The following is a 27,403-nucleotide window of genomic DNA, read 5'->3' as shown; positions in this document are numbered from 1 at the left end:
GGTATTTTTCTAACCTTAACAAGAAGGGTTTGCAGGAACAAGAGCCCAGCTGAAACCTGGATCAGGCTCCAGTAAGGCTTCATATGGGTGTATATTATGTATTTTCAAATTCAGTGCATCTTGTTGGTGTCTCATCCGGGCAACCCTGACTCTGCTACACTCTACCACTGCATGCCAGTTGATTTGACGCTTTATATTTAACTCAGGAGGCTGAAAGTCATCTACAGACACTCCCTCTCCCTCAGGAACATGCATGTCAACATGTGGCGGCAATGAAAATGGAGTTGCATCGACGTCTGCCTCTGCAAGTCCCCTGTAAGGCTGATGAGAGGATGTCTCTGTGCCTTCTTCACAGAGCTATTAAAGGCAAGCAAAGTTTTTCCCATATTGTAATCCCAAAAACAATGCACCTAAAACTAGCTTCGCTAATAATGAAATTAGACACTCAGTACATTGGAATATTTTATTTTGACTTTACATGCGGTGTTAAAAACCCAAAGAACGTATTATTTACACATCCACAATACAAGTTTACAAGATATCTATACATGTTAAAGTACTCTATAGTATAGAGCAGCTTCATTTAAGGGTTACTTTTTTATGCCGTACCATTAAAAAAGATACAATCTGCGTTTACCTTTGCACAAATGGATAAAGCATCTTTTATTATTAAATTAACAGAATAAGGACTAGGTTGAATGTTAGAAATTTCAACATAAATACTGAGAGAAGTCACATTACCATCTACAAGGCAGCACAATGTTACAGGAGGTTATCAGGGTTCACATACATTTATCTTTCGGTTTCACACAAGTCTGTATTAATTAATATTTGTAAAGTGAATTCGGATCAGTTTGTGTCTTTTGACAACTGAGTACAGTTTTAATAGTTATTAATCTGTAGTGTTTTAGTTGCAAGACAGAAGTGTTTAGGAAGAGAGATCACTGATTTTTGGATCCAGAGGTCTCAGGAAATAAACATCCCTTACAGCTTACAAGAAAAAATGACTACTATCCTTTATTCTTTCTTCTGTATAACAGAGATCCAGTTTTCAGTGACTAACCTTTTCTCCTCTTTGAACACGTAACATAAATCTCCACCATCTCTGAAACCCATTGCAGTTATTTGTCCCGCTAATTCATGAATATTCCTCTGCCATGGTTATTTCTATAGTTATGTTCAATAAACAATGTTGTAGTGTGTAGTTTGCAAGCTAAAATAGCCATCTGTGTTGAACATCAGCTGCAAGTGGATACTGTAAAACCTACTAAATAGCTTACACAACTTTAGCAGGTGTTCCATTACCCTAGAAACCTCATTTGATTTCACATTATAACTGTTTGATCCTTCGGAGAGCTGGAGTGGAATGTTTATCATGGTAAGGTGATTTAATGCTGCTGTCTTCTTGGATTGTAGGCTGCCTTTAGTTACCATTAATTATTCTTACTTTTTTTTTTTTTGGGTGCTGTTGAGAGGTTTTACAACTGGCACTCGGGAGTATGTGCTATAGTGAGAACACTTGACAGTTTTTTTTTTTTTTTTTTTAGTACTTTTATCATTTGCATGAATAAGGCACAAAATGCACAGATTCAGGTAAACTCACACATAGTATTTACAGAATATTGTCATTACCTGCATGACTTTGGAAAAAAACCTTACATTACACAACAAAAACAAATTGATTGCACTACTGTTGAGTTTTCACAGACTGCTTCTGCCAGGCCAATTAATGTTTCTTCTTTTTTATTGACAAGAGTCTATCAGCGTGTAGGGCATTATTAAACGCAACAAAAACGTAACCGTCTCTAGTTACACAGGCCTTTGCCAAGTGAATTGATTATGAGCTGCCCTCAATGAGAAGTACAGGGGCTCAAGTTCACAGTGTCCAGGTATTGGATGGAGGCACTGTGGAAACACAGTAAAACTCCCCCGTTCCAGCCCAAAACACTAGATTTGAAATGCACAGCTCTGAATCAATAGCAGCATAACAGAGTTATGAAGAATTAAACATATCTGAACTTTCGCTGGGTGACTATTTCATCAAGGCGTTATTCAGAACGCTGGCAGAGATGCGCAGTTCATCCTCAGCTGTCTCCAAACTGAACCCAACGGGCTGCAGAAGGCAGAGTCATCTGTTTGTTCAGTCATGCTCAATGTAAACAATTCCATAGCATAAAAGATGCAATGGGAATCTAAGCACATCCTAGTGTGTACAGTACACACGCACATCCACACACACGCGCACAGCTTTATCTGTGGCACAAACAAAATGCCACACAGAGAGAAAAAAAACCAATGCTACAGTTGGGCCAGAGACTGAATTCCAGCAAACTGATTATTAACCCAGATATTCATTGAGACATTACCATTTTCTGACATTTGTGCAAGAGGCAAGGTGAATGCATACATATTAAAATGTTCACATTTAATGGGAAGGACCACACTTAATGGCAGTCTAAAATGGAACCCATTTTTTCAAGTATTTGCTTACTGATTTTTTTTCCCAATAACTTTTAGCTATTTAGAACAGTAAAGTAGCCCCCACCCCATTGTGCTACATGTCTCCTTAGCTCCAAACAAAAGAAATGTAATGACCAGCACTTTCCTTTGTTTTTTGTGTTTGCTCTTAGCAAGTACACAAAGTCTTGCTATAGCTACATGTGGCAAGACACAGGTGTTGCTGAAGAAAAGACAGTTTCTTTGGCCACTTTGTTCTTTTTAATAACAAGCAAGTCTCTGTCTCATGTGTCTACCACAACATCATCTCACAACCTGTACAGGTCAATGCCACACTCATTTTTAGCACAGTCATGTCCTAGTAACTGTATTTGTTCAGTGGTCTGACTGAAGTTGTCTGAGGAACAAATGAGGGTTTTGGTGGCACATCGGGTTTTAAGGAGGATGTCCTCTTTATTCCTGTACGAGGAAGGGTGCCGTTGCTCGTGTAACTGCTTTGCCTGGACAAGGAAGGCTGGAGGTGAACGCTGACAGGCGTCCCTTGCATGTAGTCCATCTTTGTGCCTGCCGTGGGAGGCATGTACCCACCACGATTAATACTAGGCTGTCTGGATAGCAAAACACCATTTGGTGAGTTTAAGTTTTTAGGAAGGGCAGATATTGAATGCCTTTGTGAAGAATTTTTGTGATAACCTCTCTGCCTTTCCAAAGAGGTCATTGGTACTGCAGGAGTGGTGGGAACGTCCACTCGTTTTGTGGGGCTGTTTCTCGGAAGAGTTGATGGAGGAGAGTATAAAGACGCCTCCCTGTTGGGAACCTTAGGTGGGATCTCAGACATATTTCCCATTGGATCCAGCATTAAAGTCTGGTGGGCCACTTGAATATCTCCCATAATTGCTTTGGGATTACTAGTAGTTTCATTTAAGTGTTTCAGAAAATCATTCAGTGTGTTCCTGGAATCAACAGATCTCCTGTGGTCTCTCTTGCTGGATGGCTTTGTAAGTGGATGATCAATATGTTGCACCTTTTTGTCTGCCTTGTGCGCATTAGAATTTGAGAAAGAAGTATTGTAATCATGGGTAGCATTGGGAAGAACAATAGCACTAGGAATATGTCCGTGACTTAGAGGAGAGTGGGGCGGAGGACTGGAAGGAAAAAACTGAGGGCTTTTTAGAGGGGTTTCCTTTCGTGAAGCATTGAGGTTACTATGCACTTTGTCCGACTGACTTTTCATAGCCTGCAGAGTCTTTTGTTGAAGAACTGGGGTAGATTCAGGAGTTGGAAGCGCAGCTAATTCCGGAGGCTGGCCCCTGTGGTCCATCATCATGGACTTCGTATCACCGTTTGGTGGCAACTCCTTTCTGCTAGTCAACAGGTTTGTGTAAAGTTTGGGTGAATCAATGTTTTGTTGGTATTCCTTTACGGGACTATCAAACAGCCCATTCAGTTTAGCAAAGCTCCCACTGGAGTCAGTACAGGACTGAGCCGATTCTGCATCTTTGTGTATTTTTCTGGATTTCCGTACAAATATATCCCGGTAACAGTAAACAGCCACTCCCGCAATAAAGGCTCCGAGGACAAAAGCGGCAAAGACACAAGTGATTAGGACATTCATATGTACCATTTGGTTGGACTCTCCTGATTGTACTTCCCACCTTACACCTGCAAAAGACATATATGCAGTATATCATAAATCTACATGTACTTCATACTGATACATTTCAGAAGAAGGTAGCCTCCCTCAGGGAAGTGTGTAATAAGTGTCTGTAAGTGCTCTGTATCTAGTGTTAGTGTAACTCAGTTGGATCCTGCAATCCACAGCACTGGTGAATGCAAATAATTTTATAAATAAAAATGACTGTGTGAGCATTGATCTGTCCATTTTCTTTGATAATGAGGAATGCTTGTTGAAGCTTCTCTCCTCATATTACGTTCGGTTTAGCCATTCCCCAAATTTCCTTTAAGACTCACAAATAGGGGCCTGTATGTTATTAACATTAATGATTTCTGCTGGAAAATTGAGGTTAGAAGGTGTTACTGGGCCAGACAGCAATTAATAACTCATGGATGGATCTCTCTCTCAATTTTTTGCCCAACTCATAAATCAGTATCAAAAGAGAGACAGGATTATGCAAATGTGTAAAACTGTATAATGTACATACTGCATTGTTATAACCTTGTTAACGTAATACAGTGCAAAACTTGTAAACTAATACATCCATAGGTTGCTGGCCTTGGAGTGGCACAACTTGCATTATGTAACTGTCCAATTTTTGAAGTTCAAGATTATGTCATTCTATTAAAGCACTAATTTTTCTTTTCTTTTTTTTTAGTTAATAATGAACATAAATAATTGCATAACATTAAAAAAACCCCCAACTTGCAAGATTAAGTTATTAGAGGATGTTAAAATTTAGAAAACTTTTAGCTTAGACCAAGAAGTTGAATATTGGATTAGTTTTTTATTTGTGTATTAACGAGCTCCCTCTGTTTTTTGAGATTTTTAAAGCAACCACAGACATCTTGCAGCTAAGACAATGTTAGTTTTTAATGAAAGTAATTCTGTTAACTATCCCAAGGGATGTTAAAATGAAAGAGCAAGAGGGAAGGAACAGATTCACTTTCGTTAGAGGCAAGGCCTTTGAACATTGTTAATGTTCAGGGTTATAGGTTTTAATGGCACTGTGCAGAAGAAGAAAGAAAACATGAGTAAAGTTCACTAATAGCTATGACACAAAATGTGATTCAGAACCAAGAGCAAATGATAACAAAAAGCAAAATGGAAAATAACTGGAACAAATTAAAATGACAAATGCACTGCCATAGGGGCTGATAGGAAACCTGATATGTTTTGGTGAATGGTAATAAAACACAAATGGTTTTTGGCTGGTGAGATTTTCAGTAAATACAGAACTGTGCAAACATGTCTGTCACCTGGCTATTCTGTGTACTGGTGAAGACCTGTGTTAAGTTTTGGTTATGGGGTTGGAAGCTTCTTGATTCTTTGGTTGACTGCAATAGTCCTACTGAATTAAAGTCTTTTGTTGCCTAAGAGCGTAATCAAAGGTTCACTTAGCTGAAAGAATAGCTGCAGAAAAATGAATTACATGCAGAATATGTTTCTTTTTGTGTTTGGCTTAAAACCTGTGTGTCTCTCTATGTACTGAGATCATCTGTAAAACTGATGCTCATATCCAGAAAAGAAAAATTCAGCACCTCCTTACTCAGATGTGACCCATGTTCTTCAGAAACATGCTGCAGGCAGGCAGAGTTTGGGATACGCCCCATTTAACTCCTGAATCTGTCATGGAGCTGTGCTTTGTCTTCTGGTCCCCCCTCCACCCCCAAAAAAACCGCACCCACAAACAAAAAAAAAACCCAAAAAACCATTAAGCTCTTGCAAGCAACCATTCATGAGGACTAATAGTCTTATCCAAACTAGACTGGTTTGAAAACAACCACCAGAGGTGCAGATAAGTCTTGAACATAATTTTTTTTAATGCATCCAGAACTCCCACTGATTTTAATGGGAGCTTTGGAGCGCCCCAGGAATAAAAGGCTGAGCTTATTATCTGTGTTTCCCATTATAAGCTGTAAGCAGCACCCTGTACACCGGATAAGTAGGTATGAAAAACATGATTGCACTGTCTGCATATTCACAGGAAATGGGTGTAAAATACAGCCCAACAATCATGGCTGTTACATTTAAGCCTTGGACAATGCTGAGACTATCAGGTTTCCATTCAGCTGCAATGTATTCCCTGGTAAGGCCTTACCCTTTGGGACACCTGATAATGGATCAGAATAATCAGAAGTGTTTGGGTCATCTTGAACTACAAATTTCCGAGAGCCAGTCACTTTAGGTTTCCAGGAACCAATCACTTTAGGTGATATAACTGGGATACTTGCCATTGTGGTAATGGAAGCTGAGGAGAACTCCATGTCTGTGGTGGCAAACAGATTTTATTAATGTGTATTACAGTCAGGCTTTCCTCACTGTTTCATGGCACATCTAAGCTATAGCTGGAGACAGTATTTAATGGGAGTTACGTGTCAGAGCAAAATGCGACCCCCTACACTCTGCAGAAGTACAGAGGGCTGATTAAAATCAATTGGTTCAAAACTTTAAGTACAAAAAAAAAATACATTAAAACATCAACAGCTGCTAGCCAAAAAGCCAGAGAAGTCAAACATGAAAGCAGTGCAAAGTTAAAGTAAGCAACTGGTGGAAGTGAAAAGCACAACTTATTTTACTTAATTAATTGCTATATTCTTCACTGGAGACAACATACTTGGCTGCCTTTTAAACACCTTCAAAAAAAAAGAAGTTACTTGGAAAGATACACACTCATGACAGGTTACACCTGAGAAACCAGATCAGCTCCAGTATTGCTATTATGGTATACCAGGAACTGCTGAATGAGCCATTTCTACAGGTGGGGATGAAAGGGATGTTTTTAACCTCTATTTTCTAATGGTTCCTAAGGAACAACGTCGCATATTCTGGCTCCTCTGTAGTACATTTGCTGAACAGAACCACCATAGCCTACATGAAAATGCACATGAGGAGGAAACACATCAAATTGGGTTTACAATCCAAAGTCTACTTTGCACACTCAAGTATTTTGTGTTCACTGTCCCTGTAGGTTTAGGCATGAATGTCTATGGCTCAAGATCTGACTGAGAAATGTCCTTCAAAAGCACACTCATTCAGGACTTGAAAGTAAGGTTCAGCTGTATCTGTGTCCTGAAACATCACTTTGAAAATTCAGTTGATAAACACTCATGCAAGCAAGGTAGCAATTCCATCTAACACAGTTTTGTTTTGCTTTCCTAAGTGAGTCTCTAACTTACATTATGGGTCAATATATCTGCAAGATATTTGTCTCAAATATTACTTCTTGTCGAGTTACAGAAGTGCAAATATCATCAGAAAACAAAACACAAAATAACGTTCTTGCTGCACTCTTACAAATTTAACATACAAATAGATTATTTTCATATTTGTCAATCAGAGATGTGCCCTTGGTTTGAAAGCAGAGACCAAGTGCCGGGAGCAAAGACTGGAAAATAAGGGCTCAGTCTTGCTCCTGTTGAAGTCAACACAGGTTCTGCTTTTGAGTTCAACAGAGGAGCACTGGGTCCTGTCTTCCTGAACACCAGGAGCTGACGATGAAAACACCATTAGAAAAATCACTGAAGCAGAAAAGGATGTGAAAGTCCATCTGACAACAATGCATGAAGTTTTTTCTGACACTTTGTCTACACAAGTCCTCATTCAGCTACACAGTTTGTGATGTTAAAATTTTTTCCATTAGCACAAACTACTTAAAACATTTCAAAAATATAGAAATACACATTTTAGAAAATGTGTATTTGTGCAAAAAGCTTGCTGGGAAAGAAGGAAAAGAGGAAAGGAGAGGTAAGGAGGAGGATGATGAAATTCTGCCATTCATCTACTAGAGATGACCAATAGGGGCATTCACAAATGCATGGCTGGGGATAAAGAGTAAAGCTTAGTGGACTTTCGTGCAGTGAAGATGTCATCTATGTTAATCAGGCTCTTTAATAAAAGATGTCTCAATAAATAATGAGCTGTTAACATGCGGCTACACAGGGTGAAGTGCTGAGTGAGAAGAGTCTGACTATCTTTACCATCAGTGGGAACATGAGTAAAAGCACAAAAATGGAGGATTGCCAACTGTGCAAAAGGAAGGAAAAAAGGGCTGAAAATGCTGAACTGAAGGAAAGTAAAGGTCATTAATTCAAAAAAATTAAAAAAAACTAACCAGATGTTGGGTCGCCAAATATTTTGTAATCTGGTGTAGCTGTAGTAGGCAAAATTTCTAAAAGAATTAAAGGAACAAGTAATCAGTAAAAAGTAACAAAAAGAAAGCAAAAGATCTCAAACCTGAGTAATGGAAAATAAAAACTAAAATATTACTGGTTACAAAAAGTAAGTTCTTCAATACTTTGCTGTAGACCCCAAACAGTTGTAAACTGCTGAAGGAAAGACAAAACTCTGCCACCCAGGACCAAAAAGCTCAGCTTTGTGAACATTCACAGTAACACCAGCTGATGTGTTCATCACGTTACTGAAAAGCTCATCATAAATTTAACATCCATAGTGAGGTGTGGCCATAGACTACTGCTGAGGCATTATAAACGAGCAGCAATGACTATGCCTTACCATGGCAGTCCCCAAGCTGCGCTGTGTTGCCGTATTCAACATCTTGTACATATCCTCTGGTGCTGTGGTTGTATGAAACAAACAAAGAGAACCTGCAATTAACAGTATTAGTAGGGAAACAGATTGTGGTTTTTTTTTTTTTCTGGAAGCAGTAAATGGAAACATATACAAAAGCTAGTGTATGGCCCAAAAAATTGTTTTACAAAATGCACAAGTTAGTTATAACCAGGCTTTAAAACTCCATATATGTACTTATGCCAGGAAATAGAAAAAAAAAAAGAAATCCCTTTTTTCAGCAACTTCATCATGTTTTCTACATTGGGTGTGCTCTTGGTTTTAGATACAACCGTCCAATTATACTAGTTAAAGTTTGCACTGGCCTGCTACAAAGGCCTCTTTTTAAGATACAGCTGCTAATGCACTGTATATTACAGACTTGATTTGTGCAAAATGCCTTTGGTATGCATATATATCACCCAGGCTCCAGCGCGGAGGCAAAATCTTACTCTTTTCCCACTGTGAATCCTGTGCTTTCATATTTGCAATTGACTGTGCCCTGGCCGTGAGCACGCCTGGGAAGGGATACTGTGTACTGTCCTCTCTGAGCTGCTCAGGTTTGCAGGCAGCAATTTCTTGCCTTCCTGCTTCCAGCAGCTCTTCCTACAGGTCTGCTTGTCCTCCCACACACATGTAAAACTCCCACTGAAAGCCAGTCTTCACCTAGAGATTGCAGAATTAAGTCAGACTTTAGCATTCTGTTCTCTTACGTGTACAGTACACTGAAAAACCATCCCTAAAAAAATGGAGATTTATTAATTGAGTGCAAGGAAAACAGGCATAGGGTATGAGTTCATGTGGTCTATAAAGTGTATATAGAGATGCTGGGCTAATGTGAAATGCAGTACTTACAGCATGCCTGGTGTCACTCTTCCACATGCCTCGTGGTCTAACCAGCCACAGTATGGGTCCCGTGAAGCAATACATGCCCTTGCAAGAGAAAAACCCCAAAAAATCATGCATTTTTTACTTCCTTCCCAAGAGATGCTGGTGCCCTTCCTTTAAGGGGGAGTTCAGGAATGGGGCCGTACTTTTTACATGACCCGTGACGCTCACACCGACTCAGAGGAATTCTAATGACGCAGCTGGAGAATGCCACAAACAGAGCATGGTGGTCTCTATCCAGCTGAAGGGAAATGACTCTTCTGTCCTCCTCACTCTCAGCATTACACCTGTTGAGCAAAAATAATGGGAGGCCATTATTTTAGTAACTGCAGTACTTCGTGCAGTGCTTACACTGCAAACATTTTATTTATTTATTGACTGTAGATACTGAAAAGAGACTTTTTACATATATAAATATAACTTACTAGTCTTTGCTGAGTGATTTCTAAACAAACCTATGGGTTATCAAATGCCAGCTTCTGGCTCTTACTTACAGCTAGGTGACAATTTCGCTGAACTATATAGGAAAAAAAATCCAAATCCATTTTCTTTGTTCTCTCCGTCGGCATAAATATCTCGACAGAGCAGAACAGAAGTCCTGTATTGGATGCCTGTAGAGTCTATCTGGAATGCTCCCATTCCCAAACTCTTTGCGCCAGAATAAACAAGTTTAAAATTATTAGATGTAGTTTATACATTATTGGTCACTCTTGAGAAACCCTCAAGATAAGCCCACATAATTTCTTTTTAACAGCAGCAGATAGTTCTGACGTTTCATATTCACAAAGAACTGTATCTATTCATGGAAGAATTAGACTGTATCACTGACGTCACCGGAGCGGAATTAGGTTGTTCACTCAACCCATGCAAAATGACAAGCGACCAAATATTTTCAGGTTATTCAACATGAGGAACACCGTGAAATGACAAACAAGTGGCGATGTTGGTGATAATGAGTTGGTTTTCGTTTACTCTAATTTTTTTTAGTTAGGTACCAAGGACTAGATGAAGAGCTTAGGTGTTCTGGTAATACTTACTTTGCATGATTATATGCTTCAATCTCTTCCAGTAATACACTGTCATTCAAAGAAAAAGGCCTGGTCTTTGCCAAGATTTTAAGTACTACTCCTGCTTCAGAGCCAACAAATATGACTGTGTAGTTCTGGTAGGGTCCAGCAGCGTGGTCTACAGCAATTGCTGTCAATCTGTACCTATCAAGACCAAAAGGCATATCATTAACAGCGTGTTTTCTTGTTTTCCTTTTCACATGCGTTATTTTTGAACGGTGTCATACCTGACACGTGTTTTGGTAAACCAGGGCTCCTCAATAACTGAGGGAACAGCTGAATCCATCAAAGGATGAGATTTGATGAAGGAGAGTGTTTCGTCTGGGAAATCAATGGAGGTTTTGTAAGCCTCTGCTAGGCCGTGTTTTGCACAGCAGCCAGGTCTGAAAGGAGAACAACATTGTTTTCCTCTTGGTATTTTAGTTAACGAGAGAAGGCAGTCTGCTAATGAGCATCCTTATGGCTGAAGTGTAAAGCTCTGCTTTGGTTTTTACCAGACAAGACGCTCAAGAGTGCAGCTGATTTAAGGCAGCTCTTTGCAAGGACAATATTATGGCACCATGAGTAAGAACCTTTTACCTTGGCTTTGGTACTTTGTCTTCAGGTACAGCTGTCCAAACAGAGTCAGGAGTCTTTTGTTCTTTAAATCTCCCTTTGAAGACTTTCTCAATGTCATCCATGCTGAAAGCACACACTGCTGAACCAGGGATGCTGCAAAATTAGAAAAACAGTTGCAAGAACTCAGACTACAATGGCACCAATCTCAGGGCAAGAAAGAACCAGAGAACTACCTTTGATGTAAGGTTGCTTATCTCTCACCTGTTAAGCTGGGTGGTGAATACACCGACAACCATGGGGACTCCATTGATTTCTATTATGTCAGTGATAGACTGCAGAACATCAAAGTAGAAGAATGAATCCCCGGGAACTGAGCAGTTGAGCCGAGCTTTCAGAAAGGACGTCCAATGTTTTTCCAGGACTCTTTGGGACCCCCCCATGTCATTTTTGCATATGCGTGCCACACGGGAATACACAGCCTGTGAATGGCAAAAAAAAAAAAAAAAAGGAAAAGGGAGAAAGGCTTGAGAGATACAACGAAAACAGTGCTTGTTTCTGAGCTGTTAATAAAACACGAAAGATAACTTTGTTAACAGGAAGCTGCCATTTATCTGCACAGAACGGATGAAAGCGAATGGTGTTTAGCTTGTAGTGCACCAGGCAAATGCAACTTGGCAGCTGTCCCCACCCTATTTTCCCTTCAAAATCATATTGTTAGTGAGATTTAAAGACTTTAATTAACCATGTGTAAAGCATTTAATAATTTATTATAGAATATCCTTCCATGGTGAGGCATGACTATTATACTCTGTACTGGCATGACTGAATTATTCAATATCCAGGGACATCAGAGAAACTTCTTTGAAACTCTTCTTTTGTGCTGTTTTTCCTTTGTTTCTTAAATAAGCATGAAAAATCCCTCAGATTTTCCATTACTTGACACAAGTGTTAAGGCAACAGCAACACTAAGGCAACAGCAACACTAAAAGATACCTGTAGCAAGCTCGCCTAGCAGCAAGGCATAGAGAGCAGAAACAACGTTTTGGTTGAAGAATGCACTGTTCTATTTCTCTTCCCCCCCCGCCCCCGTAAACTATAATGATGGGAAAACTGTGCAAACTTTGTACTAGTCCCCACTTCATGTTGCAAAATGTGCTTGTTACTGATACTGTTTTAGGATGATCTCATTCTGCTGTGACTCATGGCTACCTGACAGCTCACTGTGACAATACCTACCTTGCCTAAATTATTGTGCTCTACAGCAATTTCTCGGAAGAAGAAATAAACATAGTTCCCGTATTCTATGGCATGGAGGAAGTGTGGTTCTGTAAGAAAGAGCGAGGAGAAGGTTACTTCAAAGAACTACTCAATTGTCACACGACACTGACTATGCTGTGTGACTGGGCGGCTTCTCCACAGGTCCATACCAGCTAACATAAGCTCCAGTCTTCCAGATACTTTAGGATGTCCAAATATGGGTGCACTGGAGCTTAAATTAAGTCTTTAATGTTGGCTAACGAACTGTAAAAAGGCCTCAAAGGAGTTGCATTTCAGCTAAGGTATTTTGTTACTGCAGATTCATTTATTGATGTATTTAACAAAAATTTTGCTTTATGTGTATTAAACTGCTTTCTTATTGTAATCATACTGTGTTGAAAGCCGCATATATGCTGACATTGTAGCGTATGTGTAAAGCACGCTGGCTGTGAATTAACCTGACCCTCTATGCCACTGAAATTACATTTGCCATGTGTATGGGAATATACTCCCCCAAATTACCTTTTATCCATTTGGAATCATACTTTATTGTTCTTAGGGCAGATCCATCCCCCATGCTGCGATAAATAACAGCATCACTTGCCAGGAAATCTGCTACTGTTGCCGAATACAATTTTCCATCTAAAACGGAAGTTGAAAACGTGGTATTAAGAGGCCTTTGATAATCTACAGAATTCTGACTAGCTTGTATTTTTCCCCATTTCTTCACTGCCACTCTTCCCCAAATTGCTGTAACCTATTTATTAACAGGTCAGCTTCTAATCCTTTGGAGGCCCTTTAAAAAATTTAAGAGCAGGGGCACCATGACACCTTTAGCTTTCCTGTGCTTGCTTTAAAAGCTCTCTGTCTCCTTTGGTGTCATTAATCATTTAGACTCATTACAAGCAAAAGTTCTTACCAGCAAAGAGGGCGACATTGGTTTGTCTGGCATCAAATGGGCATCTTGCCAAACCACTAATTTCCTCCCCATCATACTCTAAAGTATTCAGCTAGAGAAGAAAAATAAATGGGTGATAGTGTCATTTCTATTTTGTACACTGGCACAAAAGCATAACATTGTCTTTCCAGAAAACTTAATTCAGCACACTGGCTTCTGTCTGTTTTTATTTCACCTTGAAGCACTCTTCAATCACACTGGATGTATTTGCTATAGCGTAATTAGTGCATGCAAAACCAGTAACAGATTACTGACATTTTCAATATTCTTACCCGATAGTATCTGCACATAGGGTTAAATGCATTTGTTCCACACACAAACACCATCTCATCATTTCTTGGAACAAAGACTTTAATGAAGTTATGGCATTCATCCTGAAAAGAAAGTAAGATGTATTAATCACAGACCTCACATATATAATAAATATTAGTGTTGTTTTTCTATAATGTGTGTGCTAAACTTACTTTATGCTTGCCTTTCATAGCACAGTTCTCTCTGTCCTGCTGCCTTGACCTCCATGTTAATTTCTGTTAAATCAAACCAGAAACATGTTAATTTCTGTTAAATCAAACCAGAAAAGAACATTTTATTTCCTTTCCACAAAAAAATCTTAAAAAAATTAAAACCAAACAAAATACCTCTCCCTTGCCAGCACCTGTATCTACTCACCTTGCTTGGAGTAACTTCCGATTTTGGAACTTCATTTAAGTTTACAGTGTAAACTTGGTCCCTGTTTGCAAAGATTAAAAAGACACAAGTAAAGTCATTAATTCATTGGCCTTATTTTTGATAAGCTAAATCTATTTTCAGAGTGTTTCATTAGACCAGAAACTTCTATGAAATGCTTATGGATTTTCTGTGTCTAATATAAATCAGAGAAGGTTGGTCATAGGCAACATGGGGTGGGTTTGATTTTTATTGGTGTGCTCCTTAGATAGTGCCTACAGTGTCCAGCTATCCGTCTCTGTCTTTCCATTCTGCTGAAGACTAATTCAGACTGTAAATATTCAAGTGTGTTATCCTCACTTCTTACATCCCTGATGTGTCAGTCCAAGTTTAAAATGATCAGGAGAGGTTTTTATCAGGGCAGTAATATAAAAGAGGGAAAAGAGTATTTGATCATTGGTTTTAGCATAACTACAGTAACTGCAGCCTTCAAATCCAATTTTCATGCACTGGCCATAGATACGGTACATTTCTCTGGAAGTCCTCCCCCAATTCTAATTTTTATCATATTCTGCAGATTTTTCTAAATGAATCTTACACATTAATGCAAAACCAGAAGAGAAAAGAATTTTAATCTAATGAACTGAGTGAAGGAAAATTACCTGCCAGCGATATAAAGTGTGTCTCGAATTTTCAACATCAGTTGGAAGTCCAGTCTGTGCTGAGATTCATTGCCTGAAGGGCGTCCTCTAAATACTGGATATTGCCTTGAATCTGCAAGTAAAAATGGGTTACACCATCACTCAGGATTATAGAGCTAAAGAATCAATATATGGCATTGATTAGCTGTATATACTAGGTGTAGAAGGGTTTAAACTAAATTCCTTGAGTAATGTCTTGAATGTAAATGAGAAAAAGATGGCTAATGTCAGCAAATGTTCTTCTTCCTGAAGTTATTGCTGTATTTCTGATTGCTTTTTTAAGAAAATGATTAAGTGTTCTATTAAAGATACAAAGCCAGTAAACACATTTCAATTTGAAAGAAAACAGACTTTTTTTTTTAAACTTCTCAGGAAAAAAACCCCAAAACATTAAAACTTTTTCCCTAGTGGTTAGCACCATTTGCAGATTACTTACAGTGGTAGTCAACAACGTTAATAGGGTCCTCATCTTCAGGGAAGCTGACAGCTCGGCACTGGGACAGACTTACTAGCATCACGGAGGCACAAAGCAGAGGAAGCCTCATGGCTGGTGAAAGACGAGTACTACCTTTGTAGCAACACTTTTTAACTACCTGGAAAACAGGAACACACCAGTGAGACTTCAGCAGCACAGGACAGTAAACATGACTTCCTACTGCAGAGGAAGGCTTTTTTCGTTTCTGTTTCAGCACTGGCAGCAGTGGACTAAATTGGTGCTTATGAAAGACTCCTGATAGAAAACTGCTCCATGACATAACCCTACTCAAAGCTGCTCTGAAACATATTGATGTTTGCTAATTTTTAGTTGGATTTACAGGCATTTCCGAAGAAGCTGACGACTGTCAGCCCATTTAATTCACGGGGATCACAAACAGAACATGCAGGCTGCTGACCTGGCAAGAAAAATTGTCAAACTTGGGATTAGAATTTTAATTAAACTGCAATCTCTTTCCATCCCCTCTATCACTGAATGTCATCCAATAAAACCCTTTCCCCATAAAATACCTAAATCTTATCCACAAAAAGTCATGACACACACAATCTGTCTGAACATCCATGCCATGTTTTAAAATTACTGCTTGTTTCCAGGCTGTGCCATCATAATACTAAGCCTAACATGCTCGTTGCGAAAGACCTTATGTCTAGAATCAGACACTTGATGCTTTGCCTCGTGCAGTGATTTACACATGTGCAAAGTAAATGTAAAAATGCTGCTTCTGCAGTGTGACAGTGCTTGTCAGAAGCTCTGCAAGGGTGGCAAGAGACTCAAATGGGGGCACAACGCTGAACTGGGTTCTCAAGATGCCACCTTCCCCCTATTTGTTACTGTAGAAAGCTAGCAACTTCAGAGACTTTCACGGTGGGGTTTTTGTGTCTGTGCGTGTGCTCATAGATTATACAGCACATATTATGATAGCGCCACAACATTATACACAAAGCTTTTAAGAGGGGAAGGGAAACATAACTTCTCCAATTAAACCACAGGGATATTTTAGTGAGCAGAATGTAACTACTCAAGTTGCAATTTGGGTAGGATGCAAGAAAACGCATCTCAAAGTGAAATGCAATCCTTAATGACCACAAGTGGTCTGGGCAGGGGTCATATTTCTCATTAGAAACCTGGCAAATGTAGTACTATTCCCTCCTCCAACCTTTTGGAGACGTTCATTCAGCCCCGATTCACAGGTCAGAGCTTTGAGTCAGCAGCTCAATGCCTTGCAGTTGCTGAAATTGGTTATTAAACTCTTTGTCTAAACAGAAAAAAAGAAGCCTTTCCATTTTAACACTTCAAGAATTGCTGAGAGATGTGCACGTTGCCAGCACAAAGTGCCAGGCCTGATCCAGCAAAGCACATAAGTATTAATTATTTAATAATCTGAAAAGCAATTTAAAAACCCCTTCATAATAACACTTATCCTTTCAGTAGTGTTTACTGGGGATGAAAATACTGTTTTTGTTAATTTATACTACAGCTGGCTAGGGGCAGGGCTTCTTCCTTCCACAAGGCTGCTGAGCTCTGTCAGTTCAGGCTGGACTGTGAGGACACCAACTTAAAGACTGATAACATTTGGCAATGGGAGTGGGGGTGTTGTCTGAATGCCTGTCCATTACGGACTGACCTGAAAAGAAGCATTTTCCACTGTTAATGATATTTCTGTATCTCAGTCCACCAGTCCAGAACGAATGGGCTGTGCTCTTAGTCAAGATTGATGAGTGCAGTGGTTAATAAACACTAATGATTCCTGGCACTTTCCCTCTGCTCTCCCTTGTCCTGACATGGCCTCTCCAACTGAAGCATCTTGCGTTAAATTACTAATGAGCAAACTTAAAACAAACTGGAATTAATAAAGTTAGTCAAATTAGTTCTTTCTCGTGAAAGCACCATTAGAGCAAAGTCCTGCAGCACAGTGGCTCCCAGACACAGTAACAAATCATTAATAGTTACGCAATTTTTTTTTTGGTCTTCTTTTCAAGAAAAACAGGCTCCAAATATCCAACCCACTGCTGTCCCAGTGAAAGAAGAGAAAGGGAAGGCACATAAACTGTACATTGACTCAGTGCACAATGACATCTGTAAGATGCTTAGTAAAAGTCCTCCCTGAAGCCTCGTTTTCTTGGAGAACAAATGAATTGACAAAGAGCAAGAAGCTCTCCCAGCCATGCAGGCTTTAGCTAGCATAGAAGATGAGGCTGTTCATGGCCCACACGTCATGACTCAAAGAGACCCTGGCCTGGCTGCAAAATGCGCACAGCCTGCAAACTGTACAAGTTCTGCCAGTATCAAGCATGGGCCTGTATTAGGAAGTTTCTTTTTTCCTCTCTTTTCTTCCAGTATCCCGTCTTGGAAGAATTCACTGGGGCAACAAAAACGGAACTTAAATGTGACCTGCCTTACAAAGGCAGATACTGTCTTCTGGACTCAAGGAAATGGCTGCAGAGAACAAAAGGGCAATTTGCTGTGTATTGGCCACAACCATTGTGACCTAAAACCAAACTGTCACAAAACCAAAAAGGAAACGACAGAAATGCCAGGTAAACAAAGAGAGTATCAGTTCTCTCAATTAGATTCAAATTTCAGGGGTTATATCATACTCCCTAAAACAAGGCCAAGTTTTGTAAGTGTAAAACCACAGGATGTGTCTCCCTAGAGATGGCATCCAGAGCAGAAACAAACTCACATTTACGTCTTCCTCCCCAAAACCCCCAAACCTCTGAACATACTACAGAGATGAACTCTGAGAACATAAAAGGCAGGAATAGTTATGTTCAGCAATCTCTTTTAACTAAACATCACCTGTCATAAGTGTCTATCAAGGAAAATGTCTACATCTGCATGAAGCACAGACCTTTGTCACAACAAGAGAGAAAAGCGGACAAAGAGCTGGACTGGATCAGCAAACCACAGGTAATCACTTCTTACCAGATTTCTTTATTATTTTGCTTGTTAAAATATTACAAGAAAGTGAACAGTAGCTCTGATTTCTAGCTACATATGAAAAGAAAATGCACCTGCTTTAAGAGGCATTTAAATGCACCTTTTAAGCTGGTTGGACACAGGCTTGAGATCAGAACCACTGAAAAGAGAATAAACTCGGAAGAACAGCTGTTCCCTGGATAATCAGAAAAATGGGCTCCATCTAGCTCTTGGAACAGGGATTTATGACAGTCAGGTGTATGCTTCTGGTAGATACAGATAGGCTGGTGTGAAAGACATAATTCTTGCCACATTCAAACCTTTTAATGGAGGCCACTACTGGGGACTACAAATAACAATGCTGAAGTATCTGTTTGGACCAGAATAGCTGATTATGAAATGCTGGCAATGTCTACCTTCAAGAAAATGCAGAAAACAATCATATTCTGGGTCTGATTATTTTTCCCCATCCAGGATTCAGTCTTTGATTAATTTCTCTTACAAATTGCATTGCTAGCATTTCTGCTAGGAAACAATTCACAGCAAGTACAATGTTTGGAAATTACCATATTGCTACCCCTGTTTTGCAGCCGGGGAATTGAGGCACATATCAAGACTGAATTTGTGACCAAGGCCAACCACCATAAAAGCCTTATCAAGGAATCTGAGCTGCTCTGGGTCATATGTGGTCATTCCTTGCAGCACAGGCAAATTGGCCAGTATCACCCAGGTGGAAAAGCTGGTAACAGATCAGAGATCTGGCCTTTTGGTCTATGCCATAACTAGTTGTGTCTGCAAATACGAAGAAATAGAGGTATAAATATTAACTGGTGGCACAAATCCACATCGGTAAAGAGGACAGCAGCCTGACTGAAACAGGCCTCAGGGTGAGTGCTGCTGGTCAAGTGGACGGCAGACAGTTGTCCCAAGTAATAAACTGGCTCTTTGTGGCTGGCACCTTTCAATCTCAGATGTGAATCCCATCCTTCAATTCCTGATTGGGGGAATCGAGAGAAGCAGGATGTAATTTCTGTTAAAATATGAGCCCTCCTTCAAACAATCACACAGGAAGGGGAACAGGCTGGTGTTTCTTGCCCATTAATCTACTCCAGCCTTTGACAACGGACTGGTGACACTCCATCAATCATCTTTCCATGCGCTGCCACGTCAAAGAGGAGGGGGAAGGGAAAGGGCATTCAGCCAGCTGGAGAGAAGCAACACATAAAATAGCTTCAAACCAGACTGATGCAATATCTTCTGTTCACTCAAAAAAAAAAAATTCTTAAAAATCTCTTTAACACAATAAATGCTTCTCAAAACACTAAGTGTAGACAGGAGTGTGGCATGGCAAATCCAGGCTGAAGTGCAAGATAGATCAGAACAAAAGATGCATCCTAAAAGTTAGTTCACTTGTGGAGAGTTTGGCAAGACAAAGGAGAAAAGGGTTGCAATAACAGGCACATAATGTGAAAAGGCTTAAATGACTACATCATCTTCCTTCTCTACCAGACATAGGGCAAAATCAGGCTGTTAGGCGAGACCAAGGATCTCCTCTCTGCTTGGAGGTATGTGTTAACCATAATGGTGAGGGGGGACAAGCAGAATTGATTAGTAATATGCTGAGCTTAGTCAATTTACGTGATATGGTTTCCCACAATCTCAAGTGACTAGACTTCCACAGATCAGGAAATCCCTGTTGTCCTCTGTTCCTTCCTGCACACAAATGGCTCCCTGAGGGCACTAATGAGTGCAAATGCACTAACTAGTGCATTTCTGAGATGGTACCTTCTGAAATTTTGAGCAAGAAACCACTCTAATAATAATACAGAAGTTAAAAAAAAATCCTTTACTGCTGCTTGTTCACAGACACTCAATAAGTTTCTTGAGGCCTACAGCTGAGACTTCAGCTCCTCTTTCTGACAGAGAGCAAAGCAGATTCTGTGCGACACTCAGCAACTTCCACTCATCTCAGCCCTTGAGACAACGCCCTGGTGAGGGTCACAGTGCATCCCTGGACAGTGGCTTCAGGGCACTGAGCAGCAGGCCAAATCAGTGCTTCAGAGCTCTTTAACCAGAAGACCACTCAAACAACAAAGATCTGTTGGCTGGGCTAGGGCAAGTCACAGATTTCACTTGCAACCAAATAAAAGTTATGTTAGTCTCTGAACGGGAACTTACTTGTGTTTAGCACCAGCCCCACCCCCGCCCTTTTTTTTGGATGCAAAAACATTTAAAATATTGTTTACTACAGCCTCAGCAATTATCTTTTGACATACAAATCACTTATAGTCCACTAATGGCAGGTTGAAAAACACTAGTTGAAAAGGCTATGGTTCAAATTCTGGGCTTCATGAAGTTAAAAGGCATGCTGGCAGTGACTCTACTTTAGGGGGCTAAGGATTCACACATGAGTTTACTCGCTGATGGTAACAACTACCAGGTGGGAGAAGTTCAACTTCTTGAGCCAGGTGCAGAGAGAACAGCTTGCTGGTAAGGTGCTGGTGCAGGAGCTGGAGCTGCACGTCACTAGTTCATAGTACAAAAAGGTAGGTTGTTGCTGAATTTTGTTTGTCAAGCAGGTCAATCTTCTCAGAAGATAAACCATTTAGAAAAAAATATATGAATGTGGTACAGGCCACCTTCAGTGGTACCCTAGACCTGTTGTAGAAATGAATGTATTGGCAACCATGGATGCACCAGAATATTCACTCAGAACAGCACCTTATCCCTGCTGTGCATGGAATAAAATAACTCTAGAGCAGAGCCACAGGCTGGGGGACCAGGCCAAAGTGTGCTTTGGTAGTCAAAACATGAAAATGCAGCATTTTTGTATCATCCAAGCCAAAATACAAGACCAGCATGACCCGGGGTCTGGTGGCTTGAACTCTAGAGAGGGAGCAAACAATTCTTTGTCCTACCTCTAATTTTTTGGTCCTGGTCCTTTTTTCTATGTCTCACTGCATGGCATAGGTATAATAAGTCATTTGCTTACAAGCCAGAAAGTATTCCACACAGAATGCAACATCTGCCTTAAAAACCTCTATCAGTATCTATTATATAAGAAGCAGGGGATTAGACTCCCATTTTAGGTCATATCTACACATAGGTTTTCCAATGATGCAATTGCTTTATAGTGTGGCAAGTCCTCCCGAAACAAGGGTACAACATCCAGCATCAATGCAAGTGTGATTTTCTTTTTTTTTCAAATGGCATTCTAGTATAAACGTGTTTCTTCTAATGAAGGCTGACTTCAGTAAAGTTCCTGAAGGCAATGCCTGACACAGGGGTTTACCGTACATTCAAATCTCAGAGATTGTCTATGATGTGATAAATCCATATTGTGGAGTTCGGTGACAGATTGTTTCAGCTAATTATCAAATAACAGAGGAAAATATGTGTGGTTATAATAAAAGAAACATACTTAATTCTTGTAGTCCCTTTTAGAAACTTACAGCATGATTTTGTACTAAATAGGACAGAAAGAGTTTTTCTTATCTATAAAGGTAAGCTCAAATTTAAACTTGAAGCATGTAGCCATCCTTACTTTCTATTACAACTTCAAAATCTGCAGCTCTGAAGAAAAAAAAATTAGGATATTTGGAGACATGATATTAATTGAGCATGAAAGTGCAAATAACAGGTCTGTTATTTTAAGATAATACTTGACTTCTTTTAAGGATTCTGTATTAACACCTCTTGATCTGTGCCGAAGTAAAAAAATATAGCTTAATATTAAAGAGATGAAACCCTACCACAGAGTATCACAGCTTTCATCTTAATTGGCTTATGGTATTGCTAGTTACACTTCAGTTGTTTGCAGGCTTTCAATGTTACAGAAAGCACACCCCTCTTGCTCTAGAAGGAGCTGACAGAATGCTTGCAAAATGCATATGGTGACTTTTAATGATGCAAGTGTTTAGTGGTTGATTAGATGCACTTTGACGGCTAAATTCTCCTGTGATCAAAAATTTACTTGATCACAAGGTATTTTCAGCAGGAAAGGAAATAAAATGCTGAGCAAACTGTAAGTGATTGCTTCAATTATGTTTATTTTAGGTTAATTTTTGAGAGTGAATGTTAACTACCATCCTTTACCACGGTGATACAAAAGTCCTCCAGCTAAAACCAACCTTTGATTTCAGCTCACATCTATGGTCAAATTTATTCTGTTTTACAAAGCTCCTGCAGGACATGCTCCCCTTGAAAGTTTGCCAGGGTTGAGCTATCGGTGATAAAGTGCGAGGTACTTTAAGTTAAGCAGTACTCTGGATTCACCATTTTAGCAGGCCTGCATTTTATTAATACAAACTGCTTGTGCCCAACTGAGACTGCCCTAAAAAATACTAAATTTATTCCTGAAAGTGTCGAAGGACTGGTGCAGAGAATGTCGATACAGTGATGTTCAGGTTTTGTTCTATACTCCCAGCACTGATCCTCCATTAATTCCTGGCTGGGGGCAGCACTGGTAGCAAGAGCTCCTACCCCTGCCCTGACCCCAACCCAAGGAAAGCAATGCCACCCTGCTGGGGGGAGCAGCTGTGGCTCATCAGGGTGAACTCCAGAGTGCCTCCAGCTCACAGCTGTGTCAGAGGGGTCTGGTGCTTTTCAACAGTATTTTTTAGTCTGAAATGCTTTTATCCCGAAAACTAGAGAGACCTCCTAAACCATGATGGCAAAGATCTAATTACTCGCAGTAGTACATATAGGCTTGGATGTAGGTTTGGAAACAACCAAACTGCCCCCCTTGGCCTCTAACAAAAGCCTAAACCCTAGACCAAAGTATTACATTTTTCCTCCTTGTAGCAGGGTTGGCTACAAATGTTGGCGAGCACCATAAATGAAGTAAGTATTCCTGCAAGCCTACAGTACATGATTTACATAGCAGAACTGCCGCTCATTTCACCATGATCAGGCATCATCTGATAAGGCAGCCCTGGGACAGGTATAAACCAGTATTTGCAGGTGAGGACATAATGAAGGTCTCAGGCTCAACCTGCACAAGTCCAGCTGATGCCACCACCACAGTGAATTGCTGGCAGCACCCCTGGGTCTCCTGTCTGCAAGTCCTGCTGTCTGCCAGCAGTGGAGAAAGCTGCCTTCACCTTGAGCAGTGCTCTAGCCCTGATCCCCAAGATAAGCACTGCCCATTTTAGACCTGGCTGGAGGCCAGGAGGTCAGGGTTTGCCTACAGGATGAAGTGAATGGGGTGTTTTGAAATGGAAGGGAGGTTTGGGAGAAAGAATACGCCCCAACAAGCAGGACTACTGAAGAAAAAATGGATTTGCACTGTGGAGGGCACATCCACTGTTCAACAGGCTGGGCCCCAGACAACGTTGCTGTCAACCTCACTCCAGAAAGCATCACTTCCACCCACTGCTCTCCCCTGCTATAAACATCCCTCCAGCATCTCAGTGCTGTGCCTTGCTGGCTCGAGTTGCTGCTGCTAGGGAAAAGGGCTGCTGCATGCCACTGCTCTCACTTCAAGAAGAAAGTAAATGGCTCCCGGAATATGCGAGGGCAGAGTCAGGAGAAGACTACCAACTGGCAAGAAACACATCAGAGCATCTCAAGCACAGTGCTGGTATTATCAGCATGCCATTCTCAGAGCTGGAACCACCGGCTAAGCCTTGCCCACAGGAATACTGCCTATAGAGAATGGGGAACAACATGTTTTTAACTAGTCCTGGTTTTTCTGCATGGACAAATCTGGTAGCTGGCTACCCAGTTACCTATTTTTATATGCAAAGCATGTGCTCTGCCACTTTCCTGGGCACAATCAATTACATGTACAAAATGCAGGCATGAAAACCTAGAGAAAGCCTGAGCTCAAAGTTAACGATTACTATTATCTTGTTAAGCATTAAAGATTAACTAGACCAGTGAAAGGATGTATTATGAAATGTCTTTCCCAGGCTGGAAAGTAAATAGAGGGAGAGTTTTGTGTTTTTTCATCTCAAAGGCTACTCCAAATTTGGAATAATTGTTTAAACTTGTGTTTTTTTTTTTTTTAACCACAACAACAAAATGTAGTCACTTGCCACGTAACTGCTCATATTTTCATTTGAGATGTTGTGTAGAAACATATGGAAACCTGGTGAAGGCAAACCAATTTTAGAACATCTTCCGAGCAATTGTTTTGCAGCAGTGCCCTACACTATGAAGTCTCTTACATTTCTTAAATTGCCTAATCAAATGCAGACTCCGTTCCAGTCACGCTAAATTTTCATATAATGGCAGAAAAACACTTCTTTCTAGCCTAGCACTGAACAGTTGGATCACATTATTACATTTGCTGCTTTTGTAGTCTCCGAGCGTTATTTGTAAATGTACGTATTCACAGGGGAGAGGGGGGGAACATTGGTGCTCATGCTGTGAGACCCTGGGGACAGTCAGAGGGGTGCCTGTGTGAGGGTCTTCTGGAAGTGCCTGGCTTATCAAGAACGCAAAGGGGCAGTAGTGAGAAATTTATTTTTATTTTAATAAATCAGATTATTAGTGCAGGATTTGATCCAGCTGATTCCTTGCCCTACAGTCTGCTGAAGTTATTAAACTGATATAAATATAGTTAGGTAAATTAAACCCATATTGTTGCCAGTTTGGGGTTGGAGGCAGGATTGGCGCAATGTGCAACCATGGCTATCCTGCTCTGGGGCCCAAGCTTGGGCATGTCCCTGTGCTGCATCAGATCAGTTTGTGGAATTCTCTGCCTCACAGCACTGCCCAGACTCTGTGGGCCAAACACAAACTGCAGACATTTGGCAGTTATTTGGAACAGGATGCAGCCGTGCTGGGCACCAGCTCCTCCTCCCCTCTGTCTTTTACTTGGGGTACATCACCTCATGACAACATTCACGCTGTAAGGCAGGGAAGTATTTGCATCACACTACTTTGGCATTTTGACTAGTGAGCCACAGATCAGACCTGTAAAAGTAAAAAAATTAAAAATATGCAAATCAGTAACGTATGGACCACATGTGCTGGAATCAAGGTCATAAGGAAATCTGTGGCAAATCAGGGCATAAGACTTAGGGCTTTAAAGCTCTACACTACACCCTGTCCCATTCTCCCCTCCATACTGGCCTCCCAAGATCCCCAATACAATTGCAATGTTTCCCTAAATCCTTGTGTTATCACTAGTAATACTGGGCCAGTGTAAGAATGTGACTAAATAATCATATCTGACCCACACACTGTATATGTCTGCAAGCCTATTCTTCCTCTACAGCTGCAGCAAATACATTTAGGTTTGTGTTGGCATAGTTTGCCACATAAGACCACTGTTCAATCATGAGCAGTGTTTGTTATGTCTTTGGCGAGGATGAAAACCTGATGCTTTAGGGGGAGGAAAAGCCATAATCCACTCTCACAGTAAAACCTGTATAGTGGTACACAAGACAAAAAATTTCTATCCATACCCTTGCAGGGAATCAGATTAATCCCCAAAAGCATGGGATTTGATTATTTTTCTCTGATGTTATCATTAAGGAAGAAACCCCACATAATGCTAAAAATATCCACACAGCATTTACTTTATGAAGAAAATATGATTTACTGAGCAAAAACAAATTACTGGCTTTTCAGTGTTAATCTTTAATAAACACGTGCTGGGTTAAAGAAACTGTCACAGAGAGTAGAAGTTTGCAAATTGAAAGAAACCATTCAGCTCTGTAAGATTATTTTTTCCCCCTTATTACTCCTTTCATGAGACACCTGGGGACATTGTTCACACACTGTTGACAGCTTTCACACCACTGCTTTTCCTCTGTTATCCTTACCCTTCTCTTCAGCACTCGTCTCCAGGTGGCAATACACAAAAGAGCTATATTTGCAAGGGGTGGCAATGCTGGCTCTTGGACAACTGTTGGAAAGCCAGAGGGCCCTCTTCTGCCTTGCAGCGCGGTTGGTTCAAGTTGCTTCCACAGGGCACTGAGCCTCCCCAACCGAGCAGGCAGCACTCTGATATTTAACACCTGGGTACTGCACTGCTCGGGGAACATGCAGACTGCTTACAGCCCTTTCTTGTTTTTAACTACCATTATACTAACAGGCAGAGTCACAGCTCCCTCACTAACATTGGATTACATTCAAACACCATCTAAAATTTTAATACTGTAGCCTTAACTATACATGGAGGCTTCTGTAAGTTAAATACACGTTCTTCCTCTCTGTAGTCTCCCAAAACAGGATGGTTACACAGCCTGATAGGACACGTAGTGTTCACACAATATGGGAAGGGGGTACCCAAGTGAGGGATATATAAACAAGGACTTGAAATACAAGTGTGAGAATTTTCTTTTATCCCCAAAGTGCATTTGTCACGATAGACATACACAGAAATAGCAGCAATGCTTTCTGTTGGTTCTGTAGCGGCTGCAGTCCCTATCCACCACCGGCACCCATAAACATGCCCGCGAAGCGCAGCAGCAGCACTTGAGGGATACCTTTTGTTTCATGCCACAGTAAAGCTCTGAGGAAGGTCCTACCCAACAGAAGTGTGAGCTGGTACCTTACTGCTGCTGGGGAAAGCAGAGACCCAGCTGTCATGACCATTTGGCATAACAGAGATGAACTATGTGGCTCACATTAAGAAAAGCCTATTACTGCACTAATAGCTGAGCTGAGTGACCAGCTGATCACCTCTCATCTCTTCTGAGGTTTCACTCCCACCTCTGGTTGGCAGCCAGTCTGTGATGCTGGTCCCCGCTGCTCACTCGTTACCTTTCCAGACGAGCACCTCTGCGTTTTCTTCCTGCTGTCCCTCATGCACTTGAAGAGTCCCCCAGCACGCATCTGCCAATTAACTCCTTATTCTCATCCCAAGCCCTCTTCAAAGCTCTCCTTTGCCTGTGATGCCTACAAGCATGTGTGCCCCCTTTCCCTGACACACGCAGCTCGGCTATGTTCAGACGGCTTGTGCGCTAACACGGCTGCTGATTATGCAAGAAAACACAGCTCTCCTGCTTCTAGAGGCCACTACCTGACTGTACCCATCTGCCATCTCTTCTCTTAAACTGTCCACTGTGGTGAACAGGATCCATCCTTTTTATTCTGTGTTTATCCAGCACCTATCAAATTAGAAACCTGGGCTACAATTTGGCTCTTAGACACAATGGTTAAAAAACACCAACAACAAACCTTTTTGCAAGAAGAGTATCTGTGTGCAAATATGGCCTCTGTAATGTTACCAAGGTC

General features: G+C 40.7%; 1 protein-coding gene across 4 annotated transcripts; it reads right to left on the bottom strand.

The window, feature by feature from the left end:
* Window positions 1-1,533: 1,533 nt before the first annotated feature.
* On the bottom strand, window positions 1,534-15,341 carry SEMA6D (semaphorin 6D). Of its 4 annotated transcripts, XM_059823648.1 has the most exons (18): window positions 15,233-15,341; window positions 14,758-14,869; window positions 14,099-14,159; window positions 13,894-13,956; window positions 13,702-13,803; window positions 13,391-13,481; window positions 12,994-13,113; window positions 12,451-12,539; window positions 11,476-11,693; window positions 11,236-11,367; window positions 10,884-11,039; window positions 10,627-10,800; window positions 9,736-9,876; window positions 9,557-9,634; window positions 8,648-8,709; window positions 8,247-8,303; window positions 6,234-6,401; window positions 1,534-4,119 (listed from the first exon to the last, which is right to left on the bottom strand). In XM_059823648.1, exons 1-18 carry the CDS (start codon window positions 15,339-15,341, stop codon window positions 2,816-2,818), a joined length of 3,237 nt encoding a protein of 1,078 aa, XP_059679631.1. In that variant the 3' UTR covers window positions 1,534-2,815. The 4 variants fall into 4 exon arrangements, with proteins under 4 accessions (XP_059679631.1, XP_059679632.1, XP_059679633.1 ...); XM_059823649.1 differs by lacking the exon at window positions 6,234-6,401; XM_059823651.1 differs by lacking the exon at window positions 8,247-8,303 and having other exon boundaries at window positions 4,114-4,119; window positions 6,367-6,401.
* Between the last annotated feature and the right edge of the window lie 12,062 nt (window positions 15,342-27,403).

Source organism: Gavia stellata, chromosome 13 (genome assembly GCF_030936135.1).
Source record: "Gavia stellata isolate bGavSte3 chromosome 13, bGavSte3.hap2, whole genome shotgun sequence".
Lineage (NCBI taxonomy): Eukaryota > Metazoa > Chordata > Aves > Gaviiformes > Gaviidae > Gavia > Gavia stellata.
This window is presented reverse-complemented; position numbering and strand designations above follow the sequence as displayed.